The 21,314-nt window shown below is 38.5% G+C and overlaps 1 protein-coding gene across 7 annotated transcripts in view; it reads right to left on the bottom strand.

Annotated features, from left to right (window-relative positions):
- Positions 1-21,314, bottom strand: part of KIF27 (kinesin family member 27) — a 95,691-nt gene that overhangs the window by 30,671 nt on the left and 43,706 nt on the right. For all 7 annotated transcript variants that reach the window (XM_055272118.2, XM_055272119.2, XM_063636936.1 and 4 more), the window contains 3 exons: positions 20,629-20,826; positions 10,531-10,644; positions 7,706-7,882 (listed from right to left, as the gene is read on the bottom strand). In XM_055272118.2, coding sequence (XP_055128093.1) covers positions 7,706-7,882; positions 10,531-10,644; positions 20,629-20,826 — 489 coding nt within the window. The remainder of the gene's footprint in view (positions 1-7,705; positions 7,883-10,530; positions 10,645-20,628; positions 20,827-21,314) is intronic.

Genomic DNA, 21,314 nt, shown 5'->3' with positions numbered 1-21,314 from the left:
CACTATGGTCAAATTTCAGGTAATTTGTAAAATAATTTTCACAGTAATTATTTGTATATACTACCATAAGGTTTATTATATAGACACATACTATCATAAGGTTTATAATTTTAAAAAAGCATTCCCCTCCCCCAAGCTTTTAATTGAATCCTACTCCCAGACGGCCACCTTCAACCTTTTCAGTTGGTTCTTCTGGTGTTTATGTCCATGTTTCTAAATGGCATTATCAATTTTAGACATTGTCTACTGACTGTGTATTATGGGAGATAAGGATTTAGCACTCTTATACCTACTCTACTTCCCATCCTCCTCCATTCTCCCAATATAAGTTACATTACAGTTTTTAGTTAAATCAATATTCATTTTCATTATTATAACTTTGTTATTCATAGGTGAACTATCTAGGGTGAAATGATCATGCTTCTGTTTTGATACAACCTTTTATTGCACCTTACAGCTAATTCTTCTCCAACAGAACTATAAAATTCCTCAACACTTTTTCATTTGATCAAACTTATCAAGAAATCTTTTCAATCTATTCTTTTCTGGGAACATTTTGCCTGGAGCATCCACCCTCCTGCTCCACACTGGACCAGTTGTCCTGGGTCTTCCTTTTGGTATTTCCTGAGCATTTCCATGTTGGAGCGCATTTTCAGAATCCTGAGTCTTCCTTTTTCAGTTTATGCCCTTATTTTTGTGGAGCACATTCTCTAGTAGTTTCACTTGACAGGCTTGATGGGAGATTTTTTTTTTTTACCTGAAAATGCTTATTCTAGCTTCACATTTGATTGAGAGTTTGGCTAAGAAGAAAATTATTTATTAGACTTAATTTTCCTCATGAGTTTAAAGATTGCTTCAGATCTTAAACTTCTAATGAGGAAAGCTGAGAAGTCCAGTGCCATTCTGATTCTTGCAACTTACAAGTAGTCTTTTTTGTCTAGACTCTTTCAGGACCTTCTTTTTTCCTCAGTCAGTGTATCCAAATCTTCACAGTGATATGTTTTGGGTACTCATTTTGCTGGGCCCTTGATGGGCTATTTCATTTTATATATATATATATATATAAAACTATATAGATATAACTATATATATAACTATATAGATATAACTATATATATAACTATAGATATAACTATATACAACTATAGATATAACTATATATAACTATATAACTATATATAACTATATATAACTATATATAACTATATATATAACTATATATATATAACTAAGTTCTAGGGTACATGTGCACAATGTGCACGTTTGTTACATATGTATCCACGTGCCATGTTGGTGTGCTGCACCCATTAACTCGTCATTTACAGTAGGTATATCTCCTAATGCTATCCCTCCCCACTCCCCCCACCCCACAACAGGCCCCAGTGTGTGATGTTCCCCTTCCTGTGTCCATGTGTTCTCATTGTTCAATTCCCACCTGAGTGAGAACATGCGGTGTTTGGATTTTTGTCCTTGCGATAGTTTGCTGAGAATGATGGTTTCCAGCTTCATCCATGTCCCTACAAAGGACATGAACTCATCATTTTTTATGGCTGCATAGTATTCCATGGTGTATATGTGCCACAATTTCTTAATCCAGTCTATCATTGTTGGACATTTGGGTTGGTTCCAAGTCTTTGCTATTGTGAATAGTGCCGCAATAAACATACATGTGCATGTGTCTTTACAGCAGCATGATTTATAATCCTTTGGGTATATACCCAGTAATGGGATGGCTGGATCAAATGGTATTTCTAGTTCCAGATCCTTGAGGAATCACCACACTGTCTTCCACAATGGTTGAACTAGTTTACCATCCCACCAACAGTGTAAAAGTGTTCCTATTTCTCCACATCCTCTCCAGCACCTGTTATTTCCGGACTTTTTAATGATAGCCATTCTAACTGGTGTCAAATGGTATCTCATTGTGGTTTTGATTTGCATTTCTCTGATGACCAGTGATGATGAGCATTTTTTCATGTGTCTGTTGGCTGCATAAATGTCTTCTTTTGAGAAGCGTCTGTTCATATCCTTCGCCCACTTGTTGATGGGGTTGTTTTTTTCTTGTAAATTTGTTTGAGTTCATTGTAGATTCTGGATATTAGCCCTTTGTCAGATGAGTAGATTGCAAAAATTTTCTCCCATTCTGTAGGTTGCTTGTTCACTCTGATGGTAGTTTCTTTTGCTGTGCAGAAGCTCTTTAGTTTAATTAGATCCCATTTGTCAATTTTGGCTTTTGTTGCCATTGCTTTTGGTGTTTTAGACATGAAGTCCTTGCCCATGCCTATGTCCTGAATGGTATTGCCTAGGTTTTCTTCTAGGGTTTTTATGGTTTTAGGTCTAACATTTAAGTCTTTAATCCATCTTGAATTAATTTTTGTATAAGGTGTAAGGAAGGGATCCAGTTTCAGCTTTCTACACATGGCTAGCCAGTTTTCCCAGCACCATTTGTTAAATAGGGAATCTTTTCCTCATTTCTTGTTTTTGTCAGGCTTGTCAAAGATCAGATAGTTGTAGATGTGTGGTATTATTTCTGAGGGCTCTGTTCTGTTCCATTGGTCTATATCTCTGTTTTGGTACCAGTACCATGCTGTTTTGGTTACTGTAGCCTTGTAGTATAGTTTGAAGTCAGGTAGCGTGATGCCTCCAGCTTTGTTCTTTTGGCTTAGGATTGTCTTGGCGATGTGGGCTCTTTTTTGCTTCCATATGAACTTTAAAGTAGCTTTTTCCAGCTCTGTGAAGAAAGTCATTGGTAGCTTGATGGGGATGGCATTGAATCTATAAATTACCTTGGGCAGTATGGCCATTTTCACGATATTGATTCTTCCAACCCATGAGCATGGAATGTTCTTCCATTTGTTTGTATCCTCTTTTATTTCATTGAGCAGTGGTTTGTAGTTCTCCTTGAAGAGGTCCTTCACATCCCTTGTAAGTTGGATTCCTAGGTATTTTATTCTCTTTGAAGCAATTGTGAATGGGAGTTCACTCATGATTTGGCTCTCTGTTTGTCTGTTATTGGTGTATAAGAATGCTTGTGATTTTTGCACACTGATTTTGTATCCTGAGACTTTGCTGAAGTTGCTAATCAGCTTAAGGAGATTTTGGGCTGAGACAATGGGGTTTTCTAGATATACAATCATGTCATCTGCAAACAGGGACAATTTGACTTCCTCTTTTCCTAACTGAATACCCTTTATTTCTTTCCCCTGCCTGATTGCCCTGGCCAGAACTTCCAACACTATGTTGAATAGGAGTGGTGAGAGAGGGCATCCCTGTCTTCTGCCAGATTTCAAAGGGAATGCTCCCAGTTTTTGCCCATTCAGTACGATATTGGCTGTGGGTTTGTCATAAATAGCTCTTATTATTTTGAGATATGTCCCCTCAATACCTAGTTTATTGAGAGTTTTTAGCATGAAGGGCTGTTGAATTTTGTCAAAGGCCTTCTCTGCATCTATTGAGATAATCATGTGGTTTTTGTCTTTGGTTCTGTTTATATGCTGGATTACGTTTATTGATTTGCATATGTTGAACCAGCCTTGCATCCCAGGGATGAAGCCCACTTGATCATGGTGGATAAGCTTTTTGATGTGCTGCTGGATTTGGTTTGCCAGTATTTTATTGAGGATTTTTGCATCGATGTTCATTAGGGATATTGGTCTAAAATTCTCTTTTTTTGTTGTGTCCCTGCCAGGCTTTGGTATCAGGATGATGCTGGCCTCGCAAAATGAGTTAGGGAGGATTCCCTCTTTTTCTATTGATTGGAATAGTTTCAGAAGGAATGGTACCAGCTCCTCCTTGTACCTCTGGTAGAATTCGGCTGTGAATCCTTCTGATCCTGGACTTTTTTTGGTTGGTAAGCTATTAATTATTGCCTCAATTTCAGAGCCTGTCATTGGTCTATTCAGAGATTCAACTTCCTCCTGGTTTAGTCTTGGGAGGGTGTATGTGTCCAGGAATTTATCAATTTCTTCTAGATTTTCCAGTTTATTTGCATAGAGGTGTTTATAGTATTCTCTGATGGTAGTTTGTATTTCTGTGGGATCAGTGGTGATATCCCCTTTATCATTTTTTATTGCATCTATTTGATTCTTCTCTCTTTTCTTCTTTATTAGTCTTGCTAGCAGTCTATCAATTTTGTTGATCTCAGAAAATGAGCTCCTTGATTCACTGATTTTTTGAAGGGTTTTCTGTGTCTCTATCTCCTTCAGTTCTGCTCTGATCTTAGTTATTTCTTGCCTTCTGCTAGCTTTTCAATGTGTTTGCTCTTGCTTCTCTAGTTCTTTTAATTGTGATGTTAGGCTGTTAATTTTAGATCTTTCCTGCTTTCTCTTGTGGGCATTTAGTGCTATAAATTTCCCTCTACACACTGCTTTAAATGTGTCCCAGAGATTCTGGTATGTTGTGTCTTTGTTCTCGTTGGTTTCAAAGAACATCTTTATTTCTGCCTTCATTTCGTTATGTACCCAGTAGTCATTCAGGAGCAGGTTGTTCAGTTTCCATGTAGTTGAGCGGTTCTGAGTGAGTTTCTTAATCCTGAGTTCTAGTTTGATTTCACTGTGGTCTGAGAGACAGTTTGTTATAATTTCTGTTCTTTTACATTTGCTGAGGAGAGCTTTACTTCCAACTACGTGGTCAATTTTGGAATAAGTGTGATGTGGTGCTGAGAAGAATGTATATTGTGTTGATTTGGGGTGGAAAGTTCTGTAGATGTATATTAGGTCTGCTTGGTGCAGAGCTGAGTTCAATTCCTGGATATCCTTGTTAACTTTCTGTCTCATGGATCTAATGTTGACAGTGGGGTGTTAAAGTCTCCCATTATTATTGTGTGGGAGTCTAAGTCTCTTTGTGAGGTCTCTAAGGACTTGCTTTATGAATCTGGATGCCCCTGTATTGGGTGCATATATATTTAGGATAGTTAGCTGTTCTTGTTGAATTGATCCCTTTACCATTATGTAATGGCCTTCTTTATCTCTTTTGATCTTTGTTAAAGTCCGTTTTATCAGAGACTAGGATTGCAACCCCTGCCTTTTTTTGTTTTCCATTTGCTTGGTAGATCTTCCTCCATCCCTTTATTTTGAGCCTATGTGTGTCTCTGCACGTGAGTGGCCTACAGTCTCACAGTACTGGTGTTGAGAAAATTTTTTATATGATGTCTTTGATAATCTCCTCTTTTCTGTTTTCTCTGTTGTATCTTTCTGGAATTCCCATTACTTGGATCTTGGGCTTTCTGGATTTATCTGCCAATTAAAAATGTTTCACTCCTACTTTCTATTAACTTATATTTTTACTAACTTTTTGGAATATTTCCTCAACTTTATCCTCCAACCCTTTTTTTTTGAGATGGAGTTTTGCTCTTGTCGCCCAGACTGGAGTGCAATGGCACGGTCTCAGCTCACTGCAACCTCTGCCTCTCAGGTTCAAGTGATTCTCCTGCCTCAGCTCCCAAGTACCTGGGATTACAGGTACCCACAACCACGCCTGGCTAATTTTTGTATTTTTAGAAGAGACAGGGTTTCATCATGTTGGTCAGGCTGGTGTCGAACTCCTGACCTCCAGTGATCTGCTCACCTTGGCCTCCCAAAGTGCTGGGATTACAGGTGTGAGTCGCCGCACCCTGCCTATCCTCCAACCCTTTTAATTTCCAAGAGTTCTTTCATGTTTTTAATAACTTCTAGTTCTTTATAGATAGTCATCTTTTACCACATTGAGGATATTAAGATTTCTGTGAAGTTTTTTCAGCTTCTTGCTCTATTTCTAATGTCTCTGAGTTTATTTTTTCCTTTTGTTTTGTTTTCTGTCTCTAACAGTGGCATTCCTGAAATGTCCATCATATTTCAGAGTCAGGTATCGAAAAGCAGATAAGATTTGTGGTAATAGCATATATGTGGGCCACTTATTTAAGTGGGGGCTTCCAAATTTAAGAGTTTTCATATCTTTTTAGATGTTTCAGAAAATATGCCAGTCTCCAGCTAGGAAGTATAAATCTGGCTGCCAGCATTCTTGGATCCAAGTAGAGATTAGGAAATAGATGTTTCACAATTCATATGCAGACTTGCATTCATTCCCTATTTGGAGTTTTTTGACTTATCACAACCTTTGCTGTGCCTGGTTCAATCTTCAGAAAATAAATCGGTCCCAGTGTGAGAAAAAATAGTTTCATGACTATGCCCTGTTTTCATCTTCATGCTACTCCTGCCTTCTGAAAATCTTGGTCCCTTCATTTCTGAGTCTTTTTGATGTTCTATGTGAATTTTATCTCTCTAAAACTGTTATTTTTAAAAAAGGAAAACATCTAAAGCATTCCTAAAATGCCCATCACATTTCAGAGTCAGGTATTAAAAAGCTGGTAAGATGTGTGGTGATAGCATATATGTAGGATCTTGGCCTGGCTCTCATTTGTGTCTCTCTAGGTACTTGGAATGCAGCATCTTCTGTTCTGCTAAGTTAATAAGCTCTCATCTATTTGCTTTCCATCTTTTCTTTTTTTGTAATCTTTTGTCCTCTGTTATCTCCTCTACTGTCTTTTCCCTTTTATGGCTTTTCAAAAAACATAATAGCTTTAATGAGATATAATCTACATACCATGCAGTTCACCAACATTAAAGTATATAACTAACTCAAGGCAGGGCATGGTGGCTCCTGCCTGTAATTCCAGCACTTTGGGAGGCCAAGACAGGTGGATCACAAGGTCAGAAGTTCGAGACCAGTCTGACCAATATGGTGAAACCCCGTCTCTACTAAAAATACAAAAATTAGCTGGGCGTGGTGGTGTGCGCCTATAATCCCAGCTACTCGGGAGGCTGAGACAGGAGAATCACTTGAACCCAGGAGGCAGAGGTTGCAGTGAGCACAGATCGCACCACTGCACTCCAGTCTCAAAAAATAAAAAATAATAGTAAAGTATATAATTCAATGGTTTTTCACATATTCACAGTTATGTAACCATCACCACAATCAATTTTACATTTTCTTCACCCCACCAAAAAAAGAAACCCCACACCTATTAGTAGGCATTCTATTTCCCCCCCAATCCCCCACCAACCCTAGGTAACCACTATTCTAGTTTTTGTCTCTGGACAGAAATGGAATTACCCATTCTGGAGAGCTGATACAAATGGTATTATACAAAGGTGGTCTTTTGTGACTGGTTTCTTTCACTTAACATGAGTTTTCAGGGTTCATCCATGTTGTAGCATGTATCAGTACTTCATTCCCTTCTATTGTCAAATAACACGCTATTGTATGGATAATCACAGTTTATCCATTCATCACTTGATGAACATTTGTGTTTTCAGTTTTTAGCTATTATGAATGTTACTATGAATGTTCATGTTCAAGTTTTTGTGTGGATACATGCTTTCATTTCTCATGGAGAAATACAGAGATAGATCGATCGATCTATCTATCTATCTATCTATCCATCCATCCATCCATCCATCCATCAATCCACCCACCCACCCTCCCATCCATCCCTAGGAATGAGATTACTGGGTCACCTAGTATCTCTAAGTTTAGCCTTTTGAGGAACTACAAGATGGTTATCCAAAGCAATTGCACCATTTTCCAATTTCACCAGCAGTGTATGAAGGTCCCAATTTCTCCACCTCCTCCCACACATTTCTTATTATGTTTTTCTGATTATAGTCATCCTAGTGGGGAGTGTGGAGTGGTTTACAACCAGAATAAAGTAGTGTATTAAACAGAATACCTGACTAGATCTTAATTTCTTATTTTCCAGGTGACTCTTCTCCTGTAACAGAGCCTCCTTCTTAGAAACTATGGCCTCCCGTTTCTTTAAGTCTTCTTCCAGCTCCTCTAATTCTTGGCGTTGGTTCAAAACTTTCTCTATTTCTTCATCTAACCATTTCTTTTGCTCATCCAATTTCTACATTAAAATTTAAAAAAAGTTACTTGTTTTTCCTTCTGCCATAAAAATTATATGGTAATAATAGAATTTCAGATTGGCTGAAATCTCTTAAATGAACATTTAAAAACTATCACTCAGAGTAACTCAGGTACCCGTCTGAGATCCTAAAGACATCAGTGGTTCTAGTCAAGATGTAGCTATGTTGTTTCATAAAGAATTAAAATTTATTCCCCAGATATGTTAAACAGTCTAGGATTTTTTAGCCTGACAAAGAAAGGGCTGATAATTTTCTATGCCTATATTAAGAACATGCTGGAATCTTTTACTCTGTTGTAGTGGTGCACACTTCCATCACAGCACTTACACTGGTGGCTGCCCTACTTATCTATCTCCCCAGCTGGAACTCCTTGATTGATTGCAGGGGCTGTAGTTTTTACCCGTTTATCCACATGGCTGGTATATTGCCTGGGCCACAGTAGGCATTCCCTAAAATGTTAAATGAATGAGTGAATGAATGCCTGATTCAGTCAGTCAATGAAGTGAATAAATGAATACACACAGTGGAAGACACAGATGATGGAGGATGGAAGAAAAGCCAATTTGCATTGTAGCTTGTCAACCTCAAATAATTATTTTTAAAAAAGAAAAAAAAACAAAAATAAAAAATTGCTGAAAAGATCTCCAAAACAAACATCTGAGTACTCTCTTGAATTAAGAATACGCAGAAACAAATACAAACATAAATATAGATGGAATATGACTGTTTAAAAGGAACTCTACCAAGTGGACACGGTAATGAAGCACTGCCACCAAAACAACAAATAAATAGGAAAAGAAATCCATATAGTATTATTTCCTAGTCTTTCATGAACCTTATAGAAAGGGTTTCTGGAAATCTATCATACAATGAGACAGTGAATATATATGAGAAAAAGAGAGCAAAATGGCCAAGACAAAGAAGATGCATAGCTATTCGGTCTTCCAATAATACCAAGATATTAATAGTATAATCTTATAAGCACTATCATGTCCAGATGACACTGGAGCCTAACATATTATAGTAGCTCTACAATTATTAGGAAGAGAAAGAGCAACTATAAAAATGTTAATTTTGTCATATCCTTAAATACTCCAGTAGGAGATCCTAGGAAGTCTAGCAAGTAACTTAAATATATTCTACAAACATTCTTAAACTGTGAGTGGGGTTTGAAAGATGAATAAGAGATTCTTTTTAAGCTCCACTTAAAAGGAAAAAACCTAAAAAATTACAACTGGTGATGACATTTCTGGGTGGAATGGGTGTGTGTGGGAATGCACCCATGTCATTATTAAATGTCACTAAGAAAATGTAATGTAAAATTTATAAAGAGAGAATAAATCTTTCTAAAGTAAGGTAGAGATAACTGCATTCTAGGTATTTTAAATACAGTATTTTTTGCTTACATAAAATTTAAAATTTCAATTTCTTTGAACTTCAAAATCAGTTTGTGGATTATGACTTTCTTTTTAAAAGGTGGCACTAAAATAATGGCTTTTTAATATATAAAGTACATATATAATTTGGTTTTCTTTGAATGTAGAGGTCTGACTTTTAGAAATATACTCGTCTTCGGCTGGGCGCGGTGGCTCACATCTGTAATCCCAGCACTTTGGGAGGCCAAGGCGGGCAGATCACGAAATCGAAACCATCCTGGCTAACACGGTAAAACCCCATCTCTACTAAAAATACAAAAAATTAGCCAGGCATGGTGGTGGGCACCTGTAGTCCCAGCTACTTGGGAGGCTGAGGCAAGAGAATGGTGTGAACCCGGGAGGCGGAACTTGCAGTGAGCTGAGATCGTGCCACAGCACTCCAGCCTGGGCGACAGCGAGACTCCGTCTCAAAAAAAATAAAATATATTCGTCTTCATGAGATGGGAATAAATACAGTCCAGTGAACATGGATTTCATGTTTATATTCTACAACATTCAAATCAACTCATTTCTACTGAAATAAGAATATATTGATTCTGCTGAGAGCAAGAAAAAACAAAAAATACAGCACATTTCTGGATGAGAAAATAATTTTGTAATAATAAAAGTTTCACTACTTGGGCAACAGGATTATTAGAAGCCCAAATCTTAGCATCACACAATATACCCATGTAACAAACCTGCATGTGTATCCCTGAATCTAAAATTTAAGAAAAGAAAAATAATAAAGTTTCAAAACAAATACTAGAAATTTTGCATTTGGGCAGCATCTAGTGTTTGAAGGTTTTATTCAGAGCCCACCAGTTTTTACATCTATCTATCTATCTATCTATCTATCTATCTATCTATCTATCTATTGAGAGGGAGTTTTGCTCTTGTTGCCCAGGCTGGAGTGCAGTGGCATGGTCTTGGCTCACTGTAGCCTCCACCTCCAGGGTTCAAGCGATTCTCCTCCCTCAGCCTCCCAACTAGCTGGGATTACAAGCACCCGCCACCAAGCCCAGCTAATTTTTATATTTTTAGTAGAGACGGGGTTTTACCATGTTGACCAGGCTGGTCTTGAACTCCTGACCGCAGGTGATCCACCCACCTTGGCGTCCCAAAGTGCTAGGATTACAGGTGTGAGTTTACCTCTATTTAGACAACCATCAGATTGAAGAGAAACCAGGAAACACTAAACAGAATTGACAAACCTGGAGATGGTCTATACTTCCAAACGAACCTTTTCTCCTTTTCAAGTTACATGCATCAAGGTCCTCAGCTTTCAGTTTTAGACCTTCTTCCTGTCCTGTTTTTAATTGTAGTTCCTATAGAAAAAGAAGTTGAAAACACCTTATTGCTTTTACACCTGACCATTAAGTATGCTGATGACAATTATTTTCTTTTTTTTTTTTTTTTTTCTGGAGACAAGATCTCGCTCTCTCACCCAGGCTGGAGTGCAGTGGCACAATCACAGCCTCAAACTCCTGGGCTCAAGCCATCCAGCCACGTTTTCTTAACATTTACTTCCTTAGTCACAGAAAGAGAAAATGAGTAGATGACGGTTGGGGTTCTATTTGAGAAGAAAATAATGTGGGGACTTTTTTGTTTAAAAAATTTTTTTAGAGATAGGGTCTCACTCTGTAACCTAGACTAGAGTGCAATGGCGTGATCATAGCTCACTGTAAGCTCAAGCTCCTGGGCTCAAGTAATCCTCTCACCTCAGCCTCCCAAGTAGCTAGGACTACAGGTGTGTACCACCACATCCAGCTAATATTTTAAATTTTTTGTAGAGATGGGGTCTTGCTATGTTGCCCAGGCCAGTCTCCAGTGATCTTCCTGGCCTCCAGTGATCCTCCAGCCTCAACTTCCTAAAGTTCTGGGATTACAGGCATAAGTCACCATGCTCAGCCTTAATTTTTAATTGACAAATAATAATTGTACATATTCGTGAGGTACATAGTGATTATTTCAATACATATAATGTATAGTGATCAGACCAGGGTAATTAGCATATCTAAGAAGAAAGGAATGTTAGCTCTTACTGAGGCAATAAAATACAACTGCAAAAATTAGGATTTACTAACAAAACTGAGTTGTTTTTTTTTTCATTCTTCATGAGTGTTACATATTAGCGTAACAAGGATAAGAGTCTGAAATTTATAAGTGGGTTATTCTCTTCTGCCTTTCTGAGCTTATTACTTTCATAGTTACTCCACTTAAGACATCCATCTGCTGTGAGTATATTAAAATTTATTATAGCAGAAATGCAAAAAGAAAAGTAATGTTCAATTTCTAGTGTTCAAAAATGGGAGTTTGCAATATGAGAATAGACTTGAAAGACAGATCATGGTCTTATGAAGTGCATTTTCCAAATTTCTTTAGCTTCCATCCACATCTTTTTTTTTTTTTCTAGACAAAGTCTCACTCTGTCACCCAGGCTGGATGCAATGGCATAATCTCAACTCACTGCAACCTCTGCCTCCTGGGTTTCAAGCAATTCTCATGCCTCAGCCTCCTGAGTAGCTGGCATTATAGGTGTGTGCCATCACACCTGGCTAATTTTTGTATTTTCTTTTTTATTTTTTAGGAGAGATAGGGTTTTACCATGTTGGCCAGGCTGGTCTCGAACTCCTGGCCTCAGGTGACCCACCTGCCTCAGCCTCCCAAAGTGCTGGAATTACAAGCATGAGCCACCACGCCCAGCCTCTATCCACATCTTAAGGGTCAAGTCAAGAGATGCGATGTTGGCCAGGAGTGGTGGCTCATGCCTGTAATCCAGCACTTTGGGAGGCCGAGGCAGGCTGATCACCTGAGGTCAGGAGTTCAAGACCAGCGTGGCCAACATGGGGACACCCCGTCTCTACTAAAAATACAAAAATTAGCCGGGTGTGTGCCTGTATTCCCAGCTACTCAGGAGGCTGAGGCACGAGAATTGCTTGAACTTGAGAGGCAGAGATTACGGTGAGCTGAGATCGCGCCACTGCACTCCAGCCTAGGTGACAGAGTGAGACTCCGTCTCAAAACAAAACAAAACAAAAGGCGCAATGTTCCTGGTGCCTTCTAGGGGTTTAGAAATGATGTTGTCCATCACTAAAGCTTAGCAGGACAGGAAGGAGGCCATGAGTCAAAGCTGGCCAGTCCACATACTCTCTGTTACTGGTCCATGATGGATAAGTACGCAATTGAAAGTGCTGAGATACTTTTATAGCAATTCGACAGAATAATTTTATGTCTGATGACTCTAACAATTTTTAAAATGGACTTTTATTTGTATATTTTAAATTTTACTTTTCTACTAATTCATGTTTTATAAAAGTGTTAGTCTGTGACAAATTTATAACAAAATAAAAACTATACCTTCTCCACAAGTAATTTCAGAAGCACTGATAGAAAGGAAGTAAAAGAAAAGCCTAGTGCTCTCCAGCCCTGGGAATGGCAGAAAGGAGAAAAGAGACAGTAAGAAAGACTTGTTTCCCAATTGTCCTCTGTCTGAGTTTTGGTCCAGAAAGGGGGATGATAAGTAAAGGTATCCATGGGGAGAGACGGGCTCCTAACCTATTCAGGAGAGAAAATGCAGACTGCAGTGCAGAAGCCCCACACCGATACACAATTGCCCAGCCTTGCTGAAAGAGCAGAGAGGTACGATTAGGAAAGAGACCCCAACTGGACTCCTTGGTCTCAAGTGGCATGGATCCTGAGTTGAGCTAATGTAGGTAGTCATTGTGGGGAACTGGCTCCCAAACTAGGTATAAGGACAGGCCACTGGGCTAGCAAGCTAGACAGAATGCCTAGTAGCCTCAGTAGGGGCTTATAATGCTAGTGGGAGATGAGATGAAGGGAAAGCACCCCCATGCTCTAAACCAGAAGCAAGATCAAACTGCGAGTTATACCAGCCAGGGGTTTCATCATCAGGGGCCAGCAGATTAGGCAGGGTAAGGTGGACAAGGGAAAATAATTTCCAGCTGGTCACAATCTTCAACTCCAAGGCATAGGATAAAAGAAGGCTATATACTCAACTACAACATACACTGGCTGTCATCTTAGGGACAGAAGCATAGGGAAAAGGAGGCTAAGAGACTGAGCATTCTTACTCAAAACAGCTGAGAAGTATTTAAAGGAAATGTTTACATTTTTAGAACAAGGTTTGAACAGAGAGAACATCTGATTAGTTTCCACCATATTTCCAGCAATAATCATGACATGGATAGAAGAGAGGTGCACTCACAAAGAAGACAGGTGCTATAGACTAAATAAAGAAAAATGTTACACCCATCTGAGTTATGAGTGAATTTGGACTCTATTATGTTTACTACCCATAGTTCTTGATGCTTCCCTAGTTCTAGTTCATAGCTATAATTTAGCCCCTGTGATAGTCCTAGAAATTTCAGGATGATGAAATAAAGCTACCTTAAATAAACAGACCTTATACTTGGAGTTGACTCTCTACTATTTCTGTTTGTCCACATACACTTTAAAAGTATACTGCACTTGTAATCCCAGCACTTTGGGAGGCCAAGGCGGGTAGATCACAAGGTCAGGAGATCGAGACCATCCTGGCTAACACTGTGAAACCCTGTCTCTATTAAAAAGACAAAAAAATTAGCCGGGCGTGGTGGCAAGTGCCTGTAGTCCCAGCTACTCGGGAGGCTGAGGCAGAAGAATGGCATGAACTCAGGAGGCAGAGCTTGCAGTGAGATGAGATCACGCCACTGCACTCCAGCCTGGGCAACAAAGAGAGACTCTGTCTCAAAAAAAAAAAAAAAAGAAAGGATACAGGAGTACTTCTAATTCCCTCTTCCACATGTTGCTCCAGACAATGCCTTTTTTCTTACATTGTAATCTTTGTTATACATATTAAAATAACTGTGTACCAGGCACTGTGCTAGGCTTTTTATATTTAATTATCCCATTTAGCCCTCACAACGATCCTATGATATAGGGACTATTATAAAATCCATTTTATGGATGAGGAAATGGGTGGTTAAAAAGCTTAAGATCACACCACCACCCACAATTTCAGGAGTTCTCTTATCTTTTCTTGAAAGCCTATCCATGGACCTCAGTTAAGAACTGCTGCTGTGAAGAGAACCTATGCAGAAGTAGTACTATTCTTTGGAAATGGTTTAGTCAAGTAGAAAATAGACAGGAGTCTCAGAGAGTTAGCTCCAAGCAGACAGCAAATATCCTTTAGGACTGTAAGCAGGTTTTCTGTTTTTGCATTAAGTAGAGGATACATCAATATATCTTTAGGAAAGTCTGTTTCTTTTTCTGGAATACCTGATATCCCCCATAAATGGGTCATTTCACTGGAATTAGAGATGTGGCAAGATGGAATAAAAGTGCCCTAGGTGGCAAGGTGTGGTGGCTTATGCCTGTAATCCCAGCATTTTGGGAGGCTGAGGCAGGAAGATCACTTGAGCCCAGGAGTTCGAGATCTGCCTGGGCAACATAGTTAAGACCCTATCTCTACAAAAAATTTAAAAATGTGTGAGGTACGCTGGCATGTGCCTGCAGTCCTAGCTACTTGGGAGGCTGAGGTGGGAGGACTGCTTGAGCCCAGGAGGCCAAGGCTGCAGTGAGCCACGATCACACCACTGCACTCAAGCCTGGATGACAGAGCAAGACCTTGTCTCAAAAAAAAAAAAAAAGTGCACTAGATAAGAAGGTAAACGTTTGAGTTACAAGCAGAGTTGCATTTCAGCAGACTTCTACTCTTTGAAGAAGACAGTGTCTTTTTTTTCCCTAAGCATAGATTTAGAGAGTGCTATGTCTTGCTGGTTTAAGCCATGGCCTATGAGAGATGAGGAGTTAAAAACCAAAGACCACAACACTGAACAGGCTGGCCTGATCTTCACATTGGAAGAAGGGCTAAAACAAAACAGACTAAGTTGTTGGCAGCAGAAATGAAAATTGGACAGATTCATGGTGTTTTAAAGATATACTCTGAAGGCTTTAGTGGTTCATTGGATATGCATAAGAAAGAGGCAAGAACCAATTATGATGCCTAAATTTCTAGCACACCCAACTGATATATCATGTAAGGCACATTGGAGAACTACATTTTTCCCCCATGAAGGGAGCAGGGAGTGGGGAATCATGGAAAGGTAAGTAAGGAAGATCATTAATTCATCTATAAGACAACCTAGGGAAGAGGTTGGAGCTCAAAGAACAGACTTGGGATTAAGCATTTAATTTGGAAATTTTCAGTTTAATTGCAGCCATGGAAAAGTACCCTATACTCACCTAGGATAGAGTATAGAAGAGGGCAGAGACCAGAGCCATGAGGAACTCCCATATTTAAAAGGACTGGTGGAGTAGGATGAGCTAGCCAAGACAGAGAACAAGCAATCAGGAAGAGAGGAAAAAACAAGGAAAGTATAATGTCACAAAGGCAAGGGGAAAATACTTCAAGACGGAGGGAGTGCTGAACTGTGCTGGATGCACAGTATTAAGATAAGGACTTTAGTGACAGAGAGAGCACTAGTGAACTTCTCAAGAGCTGTGAAGTGGGTGATAGAGCTAGAAGCCAGCTGGACAGGATAAGAGAACGAATGAAAGTAGAAGTAACAGAAACAAATGCAGTCAACTTTTCCAAGAAGTTTGGTTACAAAGGGGAGGTAAGAAAGGGAGGGGAAAAAGGTTGAAGGAGGATAATTTTAGGATGAAAAAACTAAGATAATTAAAGACAAATCCAGAAGAAAAAAAAAGTTGAAAATAAGAAAAAAGGATAAAAGATGACACATACACGCTTAGCAAAGTATTGCTTGAATATAAATCTCAATAAATGTTAACTATTGCTATAATTATTATTATTACCATTATTATGAATCATTATTATTACCATTATTATGAATCATTATTATTATTACCAGTTCTTTTAAATATGGGAGTTCCTCATGGCTCTGATTTTTGCCCTCTTAACTTCTATACTCCATCCTAGGTGAGTATAGAATACTTTTCCATAGCTGCAATTAAACTCATACTCTTCACTGGGTTGTCTTATAGTGTCAAGGAAATTTAAAAAGCAATTCCACTTATAATAGCATCTAAAAGAATATCTAGGAACAAGTTTAAGTAAAGAGGTAAAATACTACTGGTACACTAAAAATTACGACATTGCTGAAAGAAATTAATGAAGACCTAAATAAATGGAAAGACTTCCCATGCTCGTGGATAAGAAAATTTAATATTGTCAAGATGTCAATACTACTCAGAGCAATCTAGAGATTCAACAATCCTTATCAAAATTCCAATAGCCTTTTTTGCAGAAATGGAAAAGCCCATCCTCAAATTCACATGGAAAATTGTAGGGGCCCTGAATAGCCAAAATCATCTTGAAAAAGAAGAGCAAGGTGGGAGGACTTACTTCCTGATTTCAAGACTTACTACAAACCTACAGTAATCAAAATAGTGTGATACTAGCATGAGGATAGACATATAGACCTATGGAATAGAACTGAAAGTTTAGTAACCATGTATCTATGGCCAGTTGATTTTTTAAAAATAAAAATTGGGGCCAAGCACGGTGGCTCAGGCCTGTAATCCCAATACTTTGGGAGGCCAAGACCAGAGGATCACTTGAAGCCAGGAGTTCAAGACCAGCCTGGGAAATATAGCAAGACACTGTCTATAAAAAGTAGAAAAAAAAATTAGCCAGGTGTGGTGGTGTGCATCTGTAGTCCCAGCTGCTTAGGAGGCTAAGGCAGGGGGATCACTTGAGCCCAGGAATTGGAGACTGCAGTGGGCTATGATCATGCCACCGCACTTCAGCCTGGGTGACAGAGTGAGACCCTGCCTCAAAAAAACAAAATTGTACATGTGTAAGGTATACAACATGATGTTTTGATATACATAATGAAATGATTACTATAGTCAAGCTAACATATTTATCTCTTCACATAGTTAGCATTTTGGTTTTTTTTTGTGGTAAGAGTACCTGAAATCCACTCTCTTAGCAAATTTCCAGTATACAATAGTCATCATGCTGTACACTAAGTCTCTAGACTTATTTATTCTACATAACTGCAACTTTGTACCATTTGACCAACATCTCCCCGTTTCCCCTATCAGCATTTCCCTATTTCCCACTCCAACTGATTTTTGATAAGGGTGCCAAGTCCATTCAATGGAGGAAAGAACAGTCTCTTCAACAGATGGTACTGGTACAACTGGAGTTCCACATGCAAAAGAATAAATCTGGACCACTACTTCACACCATATACAAAAACTGACCCCAAATGGACCAATGACCTAAATATAAAAGCAAAAAACATAAAACTCTTAGCAGAAAACATAAATCTTCATGACCTTGGATTTAGGCAATAGATTCTTAGACATGACACCAAAAAGCACAAGCAACAAAAGAAAAAAATAGATAAATCGGACTTCAACAAAACTAAAAATTTTTTGCATATCAAAGGATATTATCAAAGTATAAAGAAAACCTACAGAATAGGAAAAAATATTTGGAAATCATGTATCTGATAGAATTTAATGTCAGAATATATAAAGAACTCATACAACTCAACAACAAAGACAAAGAGCCAAATTCAAATGTGGACAAAGAACTTGAATAGACATTTCTCCAAAGAAGATTTATGAACAGCCAATAAGCACATGAAAAGATGCTCAACATCATTAGTCATTAGGGAAATGCAAACCAAAACCACAATGAGATACAACTTCATCCATCCTGGCTAACACAGTGAAAACCCATCTCTACTAAAAATACAAAAAATTAGCCGGGCATGGTGGCGGGTGCCTGTAGTCCCAGATACTCGGGAGGCTGAGGCAGGAGAATGGCGTGAACCCGGGAGGCGGAGCTTGCAGTGAGCCGAGATCATGCCACTGCAGTCCAGCCTGGGCAACAGAGAGAGATTCTGTCTCAAAAAAGGAAAAAAAAAAAAAAAAAAAAAAGAGATACAACTTCATACCTACTCGGATGACTATAGTAAAAAAAAGAAAGAAACAGGTGTTGACAAAAGTGTGGAGAAATTAGAACATTCACACATTGCTGGTGGAAATGTAAAATGATGCTGCTGCTATGAAGAACAGTGGTTTCTCAAAAAGCTAAGCACAGATTTACCATATAACCCAGAAATTCTACTCCTAGGTACATACCCAAAGGAATTGAAAACAGAGACTTATTTGTATGCCAGTGTTCACTGCAGCATTATTCACAATAGCCAAATGGTAGAAACAACTCAAGTGTCCATTGATGGATGAATGGATAAAGAAACTGTGGCATATCCATACAATGGAATATTATTTGCAATAAAAGGGAATGAAGTTCTTGTACATGCTGCAGTGTAGACAAACCTTGAAAATATTATGCTAAATGAAATAAGGCTGACACAGAAGGTAAAATATTATATAATTCTACTTATATGAAGTATCTAGAATAAGCAAATTCATAGAGAAAGTAGATTAGAGATTACCAAGAGCTGGGGGAAGGGGAAAATGAGGAGCTATTCCATAATATTACAGAGTGTCTGTCTGGAGTGATGAAAATGTTTTGGAAATAGATAGTGGTGATGGTTGCACAAGATTGTGAATGTAATTAATGCCACTGAATTATACACTTAAAAACAGTTAAAATGGGTTGGGCACAGTGGCTCACACCTGTAATCCCAGCACTTTGGGAGGCTGAGGCAGGCGGATCACCTGAGGTCGGGAGTTCAAGACCAGCCTGACCAACATGGAGAAACCCCGTCTCTACTACAAATACAAAATTAGCCGGGCGTGGTGGTGCCCGCCTGTAATCCCAGCTACTCAGGAGGCTGAGGCAGGAGAATCACTTGAACCCAGGAGGCGGAGGTTGTGTTGAGCCGAGATCACACCATTGCACTCCAGCCTGGGCAACAAGAGTGAAACTCCATCTCAAAAAAAAAAAAAAGAAAGAAAAAAGTTGAAATGGTAAATTTTATGTTATATATATTTTACCACAACTTAAAAATTAATAATAAATAATGAGTAACTTGGTTTAAATGCTCTTTAAGTTCCCTTCCATTGCTGAATTCTGTGATTTTTGTTTTTAAGGTTGGAAAATAGGTTATATCCATTGTCGAAAATCTAGGAAATCTGGGGCATACTGATAATGGGAGAGGCTAAACATGTGCAGGGACAGGGAGTATATAGAGTATCTCTGTACCTTCCTTTCAATTTTGCTCTGAACCTAAAATGGCTCTAAAAAAATAAAATCTTGCCGGGCGCGGTGGCTCACGCTTGTAATCCCGGCACTTTGGGAGGCCGAAGCGGGCGGATCACGCGGTCAGGAGATCGAGACCATGGTGAAACCCTGTCTCTACTAAAAATATAAAAAATTAGCTGGGCGTGGTGGCAGGCGCCTGTAGTCCCAGCTACTCGGAGAGGCTGGGGCAGGAGAATGGCGTGAACCCGGGAGGCGGAGCTTGCAGTGAGCCGAGATCGCGCCCCTGCACTCCAGCCTGGGCGACAGTGCAAGACTCCGTCTCAAAATAAATAAATAAATAAATAAAATAAAATAAAATCTTAATTTTTAAAATATCTAGGAAATCTCCAATTATGTCCCATGCCTTGGGTTCAGCTTAATATTTCAATGGAACAGAGCCTGACACATAGTACTAGATAAGTGTCTGTTATTATGATCATCATCATCTTCTTCAAAAAAGCCCTGTGGGACAAGTAGGATTAAGGCCATTTTAGATAAGAATAAACTGACTCAGAGAGGGTAAAATTTTTGAGAAATTTGAGAAAATTTATTTTCTCAATAAATCTCTCAGTCAGCAACTGAGTGAGCTAGGGTTTGAACCTATGATAGCCTGGTCAAAGAGCCTAGGCTGACACCACTAAGTTCTTCCCCAGCCCAATCTATTCTAGAACTGCTGTGCATACAGGTCTGATCATTTTTCTGCTCACTGTGAATGAAAAGGTACCACTTTACCTGGTACTTTTTCTGTGTAGCCACATGGACAATGCATGTCAAAGCACTTTGAAGACAGAAAATCCTATTCAAATGATAGGTATTATTTAGAAAGTTGGCTTTATAAATGTATGTTTTTGACAGCTTCAATTAAAGTTAGGATCCTACTAAGAGAAATTATCATTGTACCTTCTTTTGTGCAGTCAAAGCCTTCAAGACAGTACTCAGAATTCAATAAATAGGTTTTACTATGTAGATGAACAAAGCTTTAAAGTGAATAAGGACAGCAGTGAAGGGCAGGTCAAGGATAGATACTTCACAAGCCAATTGAATGAAGACCATGGATTCGTTAGCTCTGAGCCGTTTAACATTTCATATTATACTTAGCAGGAATGTATGACAATATTACTTTGATTTTTTGCTGGTCCCGCTTAATTACTGCATCCAGTTGCTTCCTTTTTTCATTTTCTTCTCGTAGTTTTCTTTGTAGCTGTATCTTTTGATACTTCATGTGATCTACACTCTGCTCTAGTTCATTAGCACGTTTCTCATTTTGGATTGACAGTGATGCCAGTTTCTTACTATCTTGTTGCTTCTTCTGTAAGACCTGAGATCATACGGAATATTTCAAAATGAAAAACTGAATCTCTCACAATCCTCAACTAAACTTAATCTTTTCATTTGATGGTAAAAGAAGGAATTTTCCCTAGATTTTCATTTATTTTTCACAGGTTCACAAACAATTGCTTACTATCATACATTTCCATTTTTGCAATTAGGGAAACCATCATAATTTGCATCACATATGTAAAAGTATAAAGAATGATGAGACTTCCTGCTGTGGGCAACAAACAAAATGAAACAGATGATTTGCTTTTCATTAATAAGTATTTTAATTTAAAAAATAGTTAAAACAGTATGAAACTGAATTTATATTTTAAGAGTCACTCTTATCGTACACCCCAATCTACCTGTCCTGCTTCCCAACACAAAATTATCAATTTCTTATTCTTCTAGAAAAAAATGTATGCATATGCATGCAAATAGCTGCATATGTATTCTATATAGACTACTGTCTCCCTTTTTTCCTACTTA

This window comes from Symphalangus syndactylus, chromosome 3 (assembly GCF_028878055.3).
Source record: "Symphalangus syndactylus isolate Jambi chromosome 3, NHGRI_mSymSyn1-v2.1_pri, whole genome shotgun sequence".
Classification (NCBI taxonomy): domain Eukaryota; kingdom Metazoa; phylum Chordata; class Mammalia; order Primates; family Hylobatidae; genus Symphalangus; species Symphalangus syndactylus.
The sequence above is the reverse complement of the archived record's forward strand: the minus strand, read 5'-3'. Positions and strand labels throughout refer to the sequence as shown.